This window comes from Fulmarus glacialis, unplaced genomic scaffold (genome assembly GCF_000690835.1).
Source record: "Fulmarus glacialis isolate BGI_N327 unplaced genomic scaffold, ASM69083v1 scaffold15022, whole genome shotgun sequence".
Taxonomy (NCBI): Eukaryota; Metazoa; Chordata; class Aves; order Procellariiformes; family Procellariidae; genus Fulmarus; species Fulmarus glacialis.
Window position 1 is genome coordinate 6,837 of NW_009197291.1, and position 13,875 is coordinate 20,711.

A 13,875-nucleotide genomic window follows, 5' to 3' on the forward strand; every position below is an offset into this window, starting at 1 on the left:
CCCCTCCCTTTTTTCCTTCTCTCCTCGCCTCCCACACAGTGGTACAGAGAATTATAAAAAAATCTTTGGCTGTTGCTCTCAGTGGTTTTGTGTTCTGCTGATGCTGAGTGTTCCTCTTTCTGTACAAGTTAATGTTTTAGAGGCACTTAACCACGCTTGACGTAAACACTGACTTGTTTCTCAAGGAGAAACATCCATAAATGTAACGCTGATTGTTGTTTACTGGTATTTTCCGATGTTATTGCCTAGACAGGTAGAAGAAAAATTAAAATATTTGTAGTTTCAGAAATGGAAAAAAAAATTATGCCTCCCTGAGGTTTGCCAAGCATCACATCGCACTGCAGGTGTAAGGCTTGTGTCCATTTGAATGCGTTCTATCTCACAAATGATGAAGCTGGCAATGAATGCTATTTGTAGATGCGTGTCTGTTGTGACCTCCTTTTCTAAAGGAGAGCTACAACCTGCTTTGAGCTCTGACAACACTTAATGTCAAAATGGCATAATTTGTAACGCTTATTGTCAGCGTCAGCTGTCACAGAACAAATAAGCATAAAAAAGAAAAGCTGGCTCCCTCTGTCCCAAAGATCTTTATATGATAAGTGTGTGATGAGGCAGGGAGACAAGAGATGAGAACAGGGAGGTGGTGGGGACATATGTGGAACAGTTCTTACAAGCTGTGGTCACCACACACAGATTGACCAGTCATTTTTGAGGCTTTTGTGAAAAGGACTTTGCATGGATGTAATTCAGCCTTGGATTTTGATAGGAGTTGCTTGTAAATAAGGAATAGGATGTGAGAAATTTGGAGGGGTTGGAAGAGCTAGAGGGTGGAGGTTCGTGATGTTGGCTGAGTGGGGGTCCAGGTCTACACTAGAAAATTGGCAGGAAATTGGACGCTTTTTTGGTATTGTTTCTTCACTAGCAGTAATACTAGGATGAAGCACTTTCATGGCCATGAAACTTAACTATCTAGCCTGGAAAAATACTATGAATTATACTGAAGAATGTTTCTTTTTGCTGTAGAGAGAGCTCAATACAGAAAAAGGGTTTGGCACGTAACTTTGTGTTGTCTAGATTTAAACTTGGCTGACGTGAAGGTCCATCTGTGTAAGAATTGTGTGCTGAAGAGCTAAGATCTTGTCTTCAAGTGGTGTTGGTTTATAATACAGCTCTCTGTAGTTCTAAAAGTGGTTCCTGGCATGAAAAAATATGATATCTTGCAAGCAAGCAGGCATAGCTTAAAAAGAAGTTACTATCTTCCTGATGGTGGTCGTTGTCTTAAGCTGTGTTAGTCAATATGTGGACACTCGTAATTTGGGTTGCTGCAAAACCAGTCGCATTACCTTAAAAAAAAAAAACAAAACTTTGGTGGTGGTTACATCAAGTCAGTGGATTGCTGCAATCCATCTGTAAGAACAATGACAGTGCAGGATATTTGTGCCCTTAAAATGGCAGTGCACTAAGATAATCACTGCAGCATGGTTTTGAATGACCATAAGGAGAGCGAGGTGGCATTATTTTTCAGAGACCACAAAATTGTATAATTAGGTGTTCAAGAGGACGATAGTAAATGCTTGGATATCTGTCTGGCTTTCCCCTGTGGGTGAAATAGGAATTGGAATTGAAGGAGGTTGCAATATGTAGATGTTTGAGCAGAGAAATGTAAAACAACTGTTTGTTTCAGTGGTGTTGGCCCATATAAATTAGTTTAAATACAGAAGATTAATTAAAATACAAAAGTATCTGTAGGGAGTGAAGGGGGGAACCTCATCAAGGGGAATTGTTTTACCTACTGTTTCAAAACAAAGGAGTTGCCACCCATGACTTGTGTTGCATTGTAATTCATACTGAGCAGTCTTATTTTCATAGCTATTTATGATTGAAATTTCTGGTTTGAAAGCTCTTAATTTAGGGACATTGCAAGAACTGAATTTTCTCTTTTTAATGTTTTTACCTCCTTTTAAACTCCTACCGGGCACTAACATCTGTATTTTGATTATATGAAGTAAGAATTGAATAGGTTTGTCATTGCACGTGGGGAATATTCACTAAAGGATACTGGGTTGAGTTTAAAGAGCTAAAGACAGGTTTGGTTTTGAAGGTTCACTAAAAAACCCCAAACAAACGTAAAAAACCAGTTGATCCTTGGCATTGTACTTGGTCAAAGAGTTAAGTGCTAATAGAGTCAGGAGAATGACTGGGTATATGGTATCTTAGTGTTCACCAATTCAGACTGTAAGGCTGGAAGGACTGGATTGCTGAACCTCCTGTATTTTGCAGAGCATGAAACTGCAGCCAGTTTCCCCATGTGTTAAGCATAACTTTTATTTGCCCACTTGTTTGACTCTTACAAAAGTCATTAAAATGTGTAAAAAGACACCAATTCCAGGTGTTGGGCTGTAGCCACAGGATGGGAGAGTGAGGGTTGAGTGTTCCTGAAGGTATGTGCTTCCAGTTTACAGATGACGAGACACCTGGATGTCTGAACAGAGCAGATGAGCTTTGCATTTCTTTTGCAGATAAATGGAAGTTTTAATATTTTTAAGTAGCAAAATTGTCATTTGCAAACTAAGCTACGCAGGAGTAATTTGTGATTTGATAGGCTAAAGTGAGGGTACTTGTTGAGGGAAATACATGGCGCACCAGTTTTATCTTGGAAGGCATGTGCATGCTTAGGTACACAGTGTAACCTGCTTCAATGACTTCTAGTGTTTCTAATGTCCTAATGTTGAGATAATTGATGGTGTATTACACCTGACTTCCCTCTTCTGTTTCGGGTTGCTGGTACCATCCTGCCTTATGCTGACCTGAGGTTTGCTCCTATTTTCAAAGTGCGTTTGCAGGCTCAGCATAGGCAGATGAGCTCGTGGTCCCCAAGGCAAGCAGAGATCTGGCGGACATGGTTCCTTCCACCTCCATTGCACCTCAGTTTCATGCATTTCTGGGGAGCTCTTGTCTCTGGGATGACCTTCGTTGGCAACATTTTCCAGGATTTATCTCATGCTCTTACCTGTTTTCCTCGGCTCATCCTCACCTCAATAGCGAGAAGAGGAAAAGCTACATTATGGGTTTTCCTCATATTAAAATGGAAAGGCTATTTTTACATCTTCTAAAAAACAACACCCCCCCAAAAAAAATCCCACCTGTGGTTGCTTCAGAAAGCTTTCATTTCAGTAAGAATTATTTAATGTAGTTACCTTCCTTACAGATGATGACTTTGATCAATTTGATAAGCCTGGTGCAGAAAGGTCTTGGAGAAGAAGAGCTGGAGATGACGACTGGGACAGGTAGGTAGAACATCTTCATGTTCAGTTTCTGTATGCTGAATTACATTGCTCTGTTTTCCCATTCTGGCATTTTGTATTCTAACATTTAGAGTAGCACACATTTAGAAACTGATGAAGACATTGGTTGTTACGCATGTATCAGCCGATGCTAGATTGTGCCAAACATATACTTGCCTTGAGGAATATAGAGAGCACTATGAAGAGATACCATGTAAAATTGGATAAATACAAAGTATTTGTGGTGTGTAATTAACTTAGCAATTAATATCCTGGTTTTCCTTTTAAATATTTAGTAGATCTCAATGATTTAAAGTTAGATTAGTTAGATTTCACTAGTACTTGAATTTGCCCAACTTAATTTATTTTTTTTTTTAACTAGATGTTTAAATTCTTATCCTCAAAGTCCTACTTCAGTTTTACATTGGGGGAGAGTAATGGAGCTTGGGTATGGGCTTCTATTGAAGAAATGACTGTTGTAAAGATTTAGAAGTATGTATGAATTTGGTTATTTTGGAGGAGAATAAGAGCATGTTCTTTTATGCGAAGGCACTCTAGCTGGGAAAGACTTGAATCAAGCTGCTGGCTAGACTTGTCTATTCGTTCTGGGAGAAAACTTTTCACTTTTTTGTGGGGTTGCATTTTTTTATTATTCCTTTTTAGTAACAGAGAGACTTGTTCAGACTTTGCCAGTGGTTTTCACTGTAAAAAGGGGAAAAAAACATTCCAAACAGATTTTTGTCTTTTATAATAATCATTCAAATGATTGTAGTAAACAAATTTTACCCTAAGTAGTTTTCCACTGAGCTGAGCCCTTGGAGTGAATCAGCTACTCTAAATTTATCATCATTCCAGAGGGATTAGTTTCCTCTTCCGTGCTTTTCTGCTAGGTTAAGTGGGTAGTTTTCATTGCTATAGGAGGTGAGTAAGAGTGGATAAGGAATTTAGACAATAGCTTCAGTATACAGGGTGTTCTGCTGTATGCTGATGAGAGGTGTCTGATCTCTGTCACGCCAGCACAGCTGTTTGTGGGTTGGATGGTGAACTGCATCAAGGAACTGATCTGGTTTGAGAGTGTAATTAAAATAACTTGTTCAGCCTGGGTCACTGTACTGTGCTGCCTCCCAGCCCCAGCTCTGGGTATTCAGAAATACTGAAGCCAATATTACGGGCAAAATGCTTTGTATTAAAGTATTTTCTGAAATTTTTGCCTTTGCTGACTTCATGGTATGAATAGGTGGCCTCTTAGGTGCTGGCTCGTCACATTTGCTTTTAGCTGTCCTACTCTTACCACTTCAGAAAATTTGGAAGAGTCAAACAGCCATTGTATTGGAAGTTGTAAGCTTATTGCCAATGGTAAACTCCCTGTGGCAGTTTTTTTTATAGGACTTGAGAAAGATTATAGAGTATTTTCACTAAGTTCAGACTTTGAAGCACACAAGGATTCAGTTCGAGAAGAAAATTTTTGTTTATGTGTTTATTATTAACTGCATATAATTTAAGATAGATGATCAAAAATCATATTGTTTATTCTTTAGTGAAATTTTAAGGGAAATGGTTTCAGGTGCAGTGCTGCAGATTCCAGAGTTTCATCTTGCTGATCATTTCAGAAAATGTTTTTCTTACAACTGTATCTAATAGAATATTATTTTATTTGCATGTGTTGGAATTTTATTTTTTTATTATTATTAATTCTTTTTAGATTGCCAAGCTGTCTTTGGAAGTCTTAAGTTCCATGGTTGTCTGGGTGATTACAAATGCTGTACATGGATGTGTTGTTCGCTAATGTAATTGCTTGAATTTTTTTAACTACTGGCCTAATTCAGTATACGACACAGTTTCTTAAAGGTGGAGAAAAGGCTAAATGAACACAGTAGACTTGGTTTTTTTTTTGATCCTTCTTGCTTTGTTTTGCAACCTAAGTAACTTTTTTTGTGGGGGAGGGTGAAGGGGTTATGCTGTTACTCATACATCTTGATGAACCATCAACTCTTACTGTGTTGCTGCTTAACTGAGTCCCATCCTGCAGTCATTTAAATAATTTTGAATTTCCAGATCTCTTTCCTTTGTCAAACACTGGAGAGTGATAACTGAGAGCTGGAAAGCCCCTGTTGTTCAGGAGTACAAATGTAACATTGTTCTTGGAGAATTTTTCCTATTACATTTTTTTTACAAATTCTTTTCCTGAAACACTTCTGTCCCTGCTACTGCTCGTGTTTAATGAGGCATGCTTATGAAATTGGAGGCCAGAAAGGGCCAGTCTGATGTCTTTATCATGGGCTGTTAATTTATACATTTATCTCTATAAGTAGCCCAAAGCTTGGGTTTGGGAAAAACACGCAGTTCTGGTGCTATCCTGTGAGATGACAGGGCTGATTTAGTGGTTGGCTTTTGCTGAAATTCACTTGTTCTGACCCTTTTCTGAGACTATTCATTTCTCTATGCTGGCAGAAAACTTGTTGTCTGTCTTTTTTATTATTATTTTCTCTTCCTTATTTGGTGAGCTGAATTTATTCAGTGAGGGGAATATTGAGTATTGAGAGTTGAGGAAGGGGAGGAAGTGGGTCTGTCTTTTGTGAGAGCAGTGAACTCTTAGATTATCTTAATCCTCATTTCCTAGAATTGTAGTTTTGGAAAGATCTTTGTGTACTGATGACAGTGAGGGTGAGTTGCCTTTGAACTATCACAGATGTGTATTTTTATTCCAGTTTAATTTGTTTTATGTGGCTTTGTGTGGTATCAGATTGCAACAATTCATTTTTGTCTGTTTTTCTCAGCTAGCCTAAGATCTTTTAGTGTCTGTGTTTTTTGTGTTGATTTTTTTTCTTTTCTGTTTTTTTAATAGTCAGATCTGGTAATTCTGGTCCCTCTTCTTATAGATAACTTCAGATTTGGCTGTTTTAAAAGAAGCTTGAGATAGGTCCACTTCACTGTGCAGGCTTTTTCCTGTTACTTTGTTTACTCAAAAAGTTACCATCGGTGATTTTTCTTCTTTTAATTTATCAATGAAAATATTGAATGACATTGAATATTTTAATAGGTTTTGAGGGGCATTCTGTGAAACACCTTTGTTTCTGTTATAAGCTTTATGTATTTGCTAGTGCTAACTTCTTCACTGTCAAGTAACAAGCCAAAGCTTTTAAAAATCTAGAATACATATGCAATTACTTCTATTGACGAAATGTTTAATCTTTTTTTTAAAAATCACATCAAGGATGTTTTTAGTAATGTGTTGAATAGCACTAACTATGTTTACATAATTAATTTAATCTTTCACTTTCTTTTCCATTCCTCCTTGATCTGGATTTCTTACGAGCTGAACTTGCTTTTCGTTTTTGAATGCTGCTATAACACACGCTCTTGCCGTCCTTTGGAATTTCTCTAGTGCAGCTTTATTAAAAGCTGTCAGTGGTTGACTATAGTGCTGGGAAATATTTTCAAACCTTTTGGTGCATTTGTCAGATTACTGGTAGCTGAAGAGATTAGTGACTTTTTCCTGCTTCAATTTTGGCTCTAAATTCTTCTGAAACCATTTCTGTAACGTAGAATTTTCTGTCTCTGAAATAAAGGTCTTAAATTCTAGTCAGTTTGCTCTTTGGGATGTATGATATGTCTAATGTCCCAATTTTTGTTTAATATTGCAGTGAGCACAAAACAATTGCTGTTTGTTAATGTTCAGTCATTCCTGGAACTGTTTGAGATCAGTAACTATGAACAAATACTGTGTACTGATGATAATGTCCTATTTAGTGCTGATTTGGAATATCATCTGTTCTATTCTAGCCCACAAGATTTTTATTGCCCTCTGAAAGAGATGTATCCATCTGCAAAAACAACGTTTAGCACTGATTTATGTCTTGGTATTGGCTTCCCCATTTTCAAGTATTTCCTATACTGTCCTAAGGAACTCTTATACGTATTTCCATTCTGTTAATGTAGCCCATTCTCACTCTGCGATATTTAATTTTTATGTAGTATCTAAGGCATGGGGGTGTTTTTTGTAGTTTGGTTTTTTTTAAGGTGTGCAGGTGGAAATAGGGTCGCATTCTTGAAATACAGCTCATATTGCAAATTACTGGCATGTCATTTTAGTATTAGGACATGCATGTTCTAACATGGGCATTTGTCAGTAATAAGTATTTATTATACAAGGGGGAATCTGTTTATTCCTGTCACTAGGTAATTCTTTCACTGAAGGAAGAATGAGATTAAACAGTTGTCCTAAAGCTTAACTAATCTGGACTGTAGTTCTTTGTGTTGCATCCTATTTATGGGACAGATGCTATGTGATGGCAGAAGTTTTGTAAGCCAGGTATTTCTATGCTTCCTGAATTCTTAGCTACGCTTACTAAGATAGTGAAACATGCATTTGATTTTGTCGTCCTACAAATGTCTGTCTGACCTTACCCTCAACTTGAGGAGGAGGGAATAAAGTACTTATGAAAGATCTAGGCCTAAGTGGCTCCCAAGCCAGCTGGCCTTCCAGTAACTCCTTGCTAAAGTGCAGCTTGGGCCACTTGGTGGCCTGTAGACTGAGTCTTGCCCACAGGACTTTACTGTCTCGCTTACTTCTTCCCTCGAGAGGTGGGAAATAGCAGTTTGGACAACATACCCAAACGGCCTTGAAGTGAAAGATCTAGAGTGGGGACTTAGTAACTGTGTTTAAACTGCCTGCACTTTGTCTAAGTTTATGTGCTGTGTTCTAGTTGGAGGCATATGGAAAGGAGAGCGTATGGAAATGAAATGACGGCACAACAGAAATCCTATTTAATATGTATGGTCTATCGTTTCATTTAAAATATATATCTCCTTCTTCAACTTGCTGAATGCTTTGCTAAAAGGAAAGCTTTGTGCAGACTCAATTCTCCAAGTTAGTTTTTTAAGGTGTATATCCTATCTGGTGTTTGTTTCTGTTCTAAGGTTCAGCTTCTTAAATTTGTTAATGTTTTACAGTGAACTTGATGATGACTTGCTTGGAGAGGATTTGCTAACTGGCAAAAAGGTAAGAGATGTGTGTTGAAGTGAATTGTTACAGATATTAAAGTGTGAATGTTGTTAAACTTACCCGCTTCAGTTGTTTGGTATGGCCTTTTACGTATTTTACAGTCACCTCCCGAAAGCCTGACAGCCACGGGTACCTGAGATCTGCCCTGTTGCCAGAGCGCTCTGCACCAAGGGCTCTGTTTCCTTTTGTGAAGTACCTCCAAGTGTGGCTTTTTAAAATAAAACTTCTAGAAAAAAATTTTTTTTTTCTTCTCATAACACATGGTTCAAAAAGGAGATGGTTCTCAAAATCAGTTTCTCTGTAGCCCATATTGACTTAACAATTTAAAACAAACAAACAAACAAAAAACCCCCAACAAAAACAAAAAAACCCTGTTATGCCTCCTGAGTGCTGTTTAGCATTCTGGAGAATTCACTTCAACTGCCAGTTTCCTGGCTATTAAAAGTTACTCATCAAAATACCATCAGTATTTACCAGAGAGTAAATAAAAAAGCAATCAGTGGTGTCTATTAAAGACCCACTCACTGCACACAATCCACTAGTACTTTGTCTAATGAGTAGGCAGAGGATTTCGCCTTCTACAATGAGGGAAGAATATGGGAGCAGCTAGCATTGGAGAACATAAATGAGTTCCCCCATGTCTGCTATAGACTTCTCACTCTGATACCTATTTCCAGAATTGAACTCTATGAAAGAACTAAATGTATGTTTGGATTTGCCAGATATCTGCAGGAGAAGACAGGACTTCTGTTTGGGAAATCAAAACTGGCTAGTCACCTCCTCCTCTACTTCAACTGCTAAATGAATTCGTTTAGAAAATAGTTTTTAAAGTTTTAGTTGCAGATGAATAGGTTTGTTAAGAAACCCAGATCTGGTAAAAATTGAGTTTTAATTGATGTCATTTTTTATAATCACACTCTAAATGTTGGAAGTTAGCTTCTTGAAATTATTCTGTAAGTAATCCCTATTAAAGATAGGAAGTTCCTTTGTCTCATGTACTGGTTTAAAAAATAAAATAAAATTCCAGGAGGATAGGGATCGCAGGTGTGTGTTACGCAATTATCAAAAACATAAGCAGTTAACATTGCATACATCTTTGTAGTTGAAATGTGAGTTGATAAAGCTGCTTACTTATCTTAAAAAAAAAAAAAAAAATCTATGAATACTAACCAATACTAGACTTCTCCAATGTATTATGTGTTCTTGTCCTTTTTCTATTCTTGTTTTCAGTTTGCCATGTTACAGGGCTCTGAGCAGTATCTGTGCATATGGACTCTCATGGTGGAGTAATAATAGATCTCTGAGGAAGTTTTCCCTGAGCTATTTAGGCTAAACTTGCTTCTACTTAATCTCATCCCAGTACTTTTAGATAAATCTACCCTTGTATGACCTTTCTGCCCCTATTACTTTAGAGGATGGAAATAATGTTGCTGAGCAAAATTGCAGTTACCTCTTTCTAGTGGGTAATTATTTACCAAAAAAAAAAAACCAAAGAACAACCGAAAGTATGATAGACAAATTAGGAGGAGTTCAGAAAAGGCATGATATTTTCTTCTATTTTTTTTATCACTTAGAAACTAATTAATGGTTTTTCAATTTTCTTCATATCATCATATCCTTTTCTCCAGTCTCCTAAGTATCTCTGCTTTCTAGGAACTGCAGTAACTTAGTGGTTTTTCTTGACTCGGCTGATGCATCGAGGTCACAAGGCAGTTAAATAAGAGCACTAAAGCTAACTTTTCTTTCTTCCTGGTATTTCTTAAGTGAGTTGTCGTCTTTGGCTATATTTGGGAATGCATCAGTGAAGAGTGTTGAAGCTAGGCAAATTTCAGTTTTGTAAATTTCCATAAGACTGTCAAACGTTGATTTTCAGATTTGTTGTCTTGTGTATTTTTTCTTATTGAGTTAGGTAATTTCGTTGAAGATATGGTCTTAGTCTGGGATGCATTCTTCGTAAAAAATACTTAGTGTTCAGAAGTTTCAATAGTTTCAGTACCTAGTTAGTTAAAAGTTTATATCCTTTTTTATGTTCATAATTGACTTTTTCTGAAACCTAGAATCAGTCAGACTTGTCAGATGAAGAGCTGAATGATGATCTTCTGCAAAGTGACAATGAAGAGGAACAAGAATTTCGGTATCTCTTTTCTAAGTCTCGTGTTTTGAATAACTCTAAGCTATTAATGACTACTACTACTGATAACTAGTAACTACTAAACTGAAGTGATTGGTGTATACTTAAAATAGTTTTGCTTTTTACCTAGCCAGCTACTTAATGATGTATATATAATGTGTTCAGTAGCATTGTTAGCATTTCAGTAAAATGATTTTTTGTTTATTTGAATCTAATAAATTTGATTCAAATCTATAAAAAAAGCTTATTAAGAAGAAACTGTGTCATCTCCTGCGCATTTAGAATTATTTATAAATGCTTGCAGAGCTCTTGTTCTGTGCCTTCTTGGTATCGTTGTAGGCTTCCTTCTCCTATAAAGTCCTCTTCTGCCATCTTTCTTTTAAAAATATGTCTTAACTCCTAAGACCCTGAGGAGGGGAGCTTGTAAGGCTTGATTTTTGTGGCTTAAATATTTGTATACAATTACACAGCAGAAAATTTTGTACAGTTTATAGGGTTGAGCAGGTACTTCCATGGGAGTTTACTGACGATCCTGCCCTGTGAATACCCTGTGGTGATACAGCTCCACAACTGAATTATGGGTATTACAAGTCAAAATGAGTGTCTTGATATTTTTACTTTTCAAGCTAGACTGAAGGGGGAAGGAAGATGCTTCTGATGCAGAAGTGATGCAGTACCACTGCTGCTTTTAATGGCCTGTGTGTTTTGCCAGCTTTTCCTTTACTTGTTGCATGCTATGCAGGCATGTTGTCTAAAGGGGTATGAATATATATATATATGTGTAACATATATACATATGTTGCTCTGAGATCTCCATTCTATCCTTGGCTGGAATTAGGATGAGGAGTCCTGTCTCTGTGTTGGATTGATGAGGGTGTGGTGAAATACCTCAGACCATCAATCTCTCCATAGGCTGCTGTTTTCCTCCCTGCAGGAGTGAGGATTGGGCTGCTCCCTTCAAAATGGGGAATCCCAGTTACAGTCCTTGCTGTTTCTTCACTGGATTTCCCCCTTGAGAGCCCTGGGCGGCAGGGATGGCTATGTGACTGCACGAGTGATGAGAAAGTATCTAAAGTGTGATAATATTGCTCAGTAGAAGCAGGTTTCTGTAGACAAGTCTTACATTTTTAGCAGTTTTATTGCCAAGGAGTGAGAGTGTTGCTCCACTCCTTTCCTCTATTTCCATTCAAACTCATTTATGCCTTTATAGTTGGGAGGATAATGATAATCCTGCATAGTGTCTTCATTTTTGTGTTAAATCTTCTCCGTCTTAGAGATGCAAATAGCTCAAAGCTGCCTGGGTCTTGTTCCCCCAAACTTATGAAAATAGTGAATAATAGGAATGTAATTAAAAAAAAAAAAAAAAAATCTGTTTTCCTTGTAGCTGGAGCTCTCAAATCACGAAGAGCTTTTTCCGTGCTTTTCTAACCAGTCTGCAGTTGCTTAGTCACTCTTTTATGTGTTGATGGCACTAGCTATTGTAAACAGTAAATTCTGAGTTTTGCTTTTTCTCTAAATGATAAACTTGCCAGTTTTGTATTGGTGGGGTTTTTTTTGGTGTCTGTGCCAGTGCTGTTACTAAGTTAGAATCAATCTTAGGCATTTAAATGACAGTTCTTGATTATATATTTTACATTATTTTAAGTAGAACATTAATCTGTCATAAAGATTTAAGTTTGAATTCAAGATAATCAAGAAAGAACAATATTAATACATTTAATAAAAAATAATTTACTAGCCTATTCTGAAAGATTGGGAAAACAGATGCAGTTATAGTAATTTTGTGTATTTTTTTGTTAGTCTGTGAATTAAAATTGAATCCAGTCTGCTTTGGTTACCAAGCAGGACTTTTGCCAGTTTGACCTGCTAAACCATCTGGTTGGTTTGATTCCCCTGGTCAAATAGCCTGCAGCTGGTGATAAGCTGCAGTACAGTATGCATTACGAGAATATGGCATGGAATCAAATAGTGTGTGAGGTGTAAGTCTTTGTGAGTAGTTGACTGTTATGCTTCAACCTCTGAATTTCTTCCCCCTATACCATAGTTCTCAAGGTGTCACAGTTAGCCTCAATGCTACATCTGGCATACTTACGTCATACGAACTCTCTGAGACCATCAACGATCAATCGATAGAACATGAGTCTGAGTATGACCAAGGGGAAGATGAAATTGTTTATGACAAGTCTGAAGCACCTGACGTATATGCTTCAGAGTATGCAGAGGAAGGACATTATGAAGGCAATGATCCTGACCTGACAGAAGACCAAATAGAATATGGGGAAGAGCCTGGAGAAGAAGATGAAGTGCTAGACCTTGAAATCAATGAACCCCTAGATGAATTTCCAGTGAGTTTCTTTCTATTGTATCTTCAAAGATAACATTGCTTCACGTGCATAGGGTTTTAGACTGATTTGAAATCTGTTTACCTCCCTAGGGAGGAGGGGAAATTAGACCTATTATCACTGTCTGCCAGTTTCTTTATCTAGGCTGTGACAAAGTTTGTGTTGACAGCTTGTTTGGCGGTAGGTAATGCTCCTTTGTCATGCTGGAAGGCAGTTGAGAATCATGACCTTGAGGATTGTATCCTTAAGGAAGAAAACAGCTTTGTGTGGTGAAGATACACTGCCAATTGTTAGAAGTACTTAATGCAAAAGCTTTTATCCAGGCTTTAGACAAGATCTGATAAAGTCCTTCGAAGGTGAAAAGATTATTGACCTGCTAAAGACATCTTTAAGGTGCTAATATCCCAAAGTGATTGATGTCCTGCTCGTTCATCCTTTTTGTAACTGAGAACTGTCTAAACCTGAATAAAGAGATTGGAGGTTAGTTCAGAAAATGTCACCTGCATAATTCAATATAATTTAAGCAGCGTATTAGAGAACATGCACTGGCTTTAATTGGTAATGAAATTATTTAATCTTAATTAAAACTGTATGTGATCAATGGGATGTTTTAAAATACAAGCAAACTTACTGAAGAAAGGTTTTGCTCTTGTTTTTTATTCATAATTGTTCAGAATTGAACCTGTTTGTGTAAGCACTTGCAGAATGTTTAAGATTGTTTATATTTTGATGGGGTAAAATCTGATGTTAATGTATATGTGCTATAGGTGCATGTTTCCTTTGGTAAGAAAGTACTGCAGTGTTTGCTTCATGAATTTGTGGTCAAAGAATGTAGAAGTACAGAAGTAGATGGGGCAAACGGTAGTAGATGGGATCTTTATGATGATATTGCTGGGATCTGAATGAAAACTGTTTTGGTTATGGTTTTGATAATATTGAAATTATTGTCTACTTAAAAGCCCTGCTAATTATATCTTTGGGGTGGGTTGACCCTGGCTGTATGCCAGGTGCCCACCAAGCCGCTCTATCACTCCCCCTCCTCAACCGGACAGGGGAGAGAAAAATACGACAAAAGGCTCACTCATGGGTCGAGGTAAGGATGGGGAGATCACT

At 37.4% G+C, this 13,875-nt stretch overlaps 1 protein-coding gene across 1 annotated transcript; it reads left to right on the forward strand.

The window, feature by feature from the left end:
- Nucleotides 1–3,208: 3,208 nt before the first annotated feature.
- On the forward strand, nucleotides 3,209–12,942 carry LOC104072893 (RNA-binding protein 33-like; the record flags this gene model as incomplete). Its single annotated transcript, XM_009572493.1, has 5 exons — nucleotides 3,209–3,287; nucleotides 8,238–8,286; nucleotides 10,347–10,423; nucleotides 12,465–12,765; nucleotides 12,855–12,942. Coding segments are annotated over 5 exons (594 nt in total), but the record flags the coding sequence as incomplete, so codon positions are not given.
- Nucleotides 12,943–13,875: the final 933 nt, after the last annotated feature.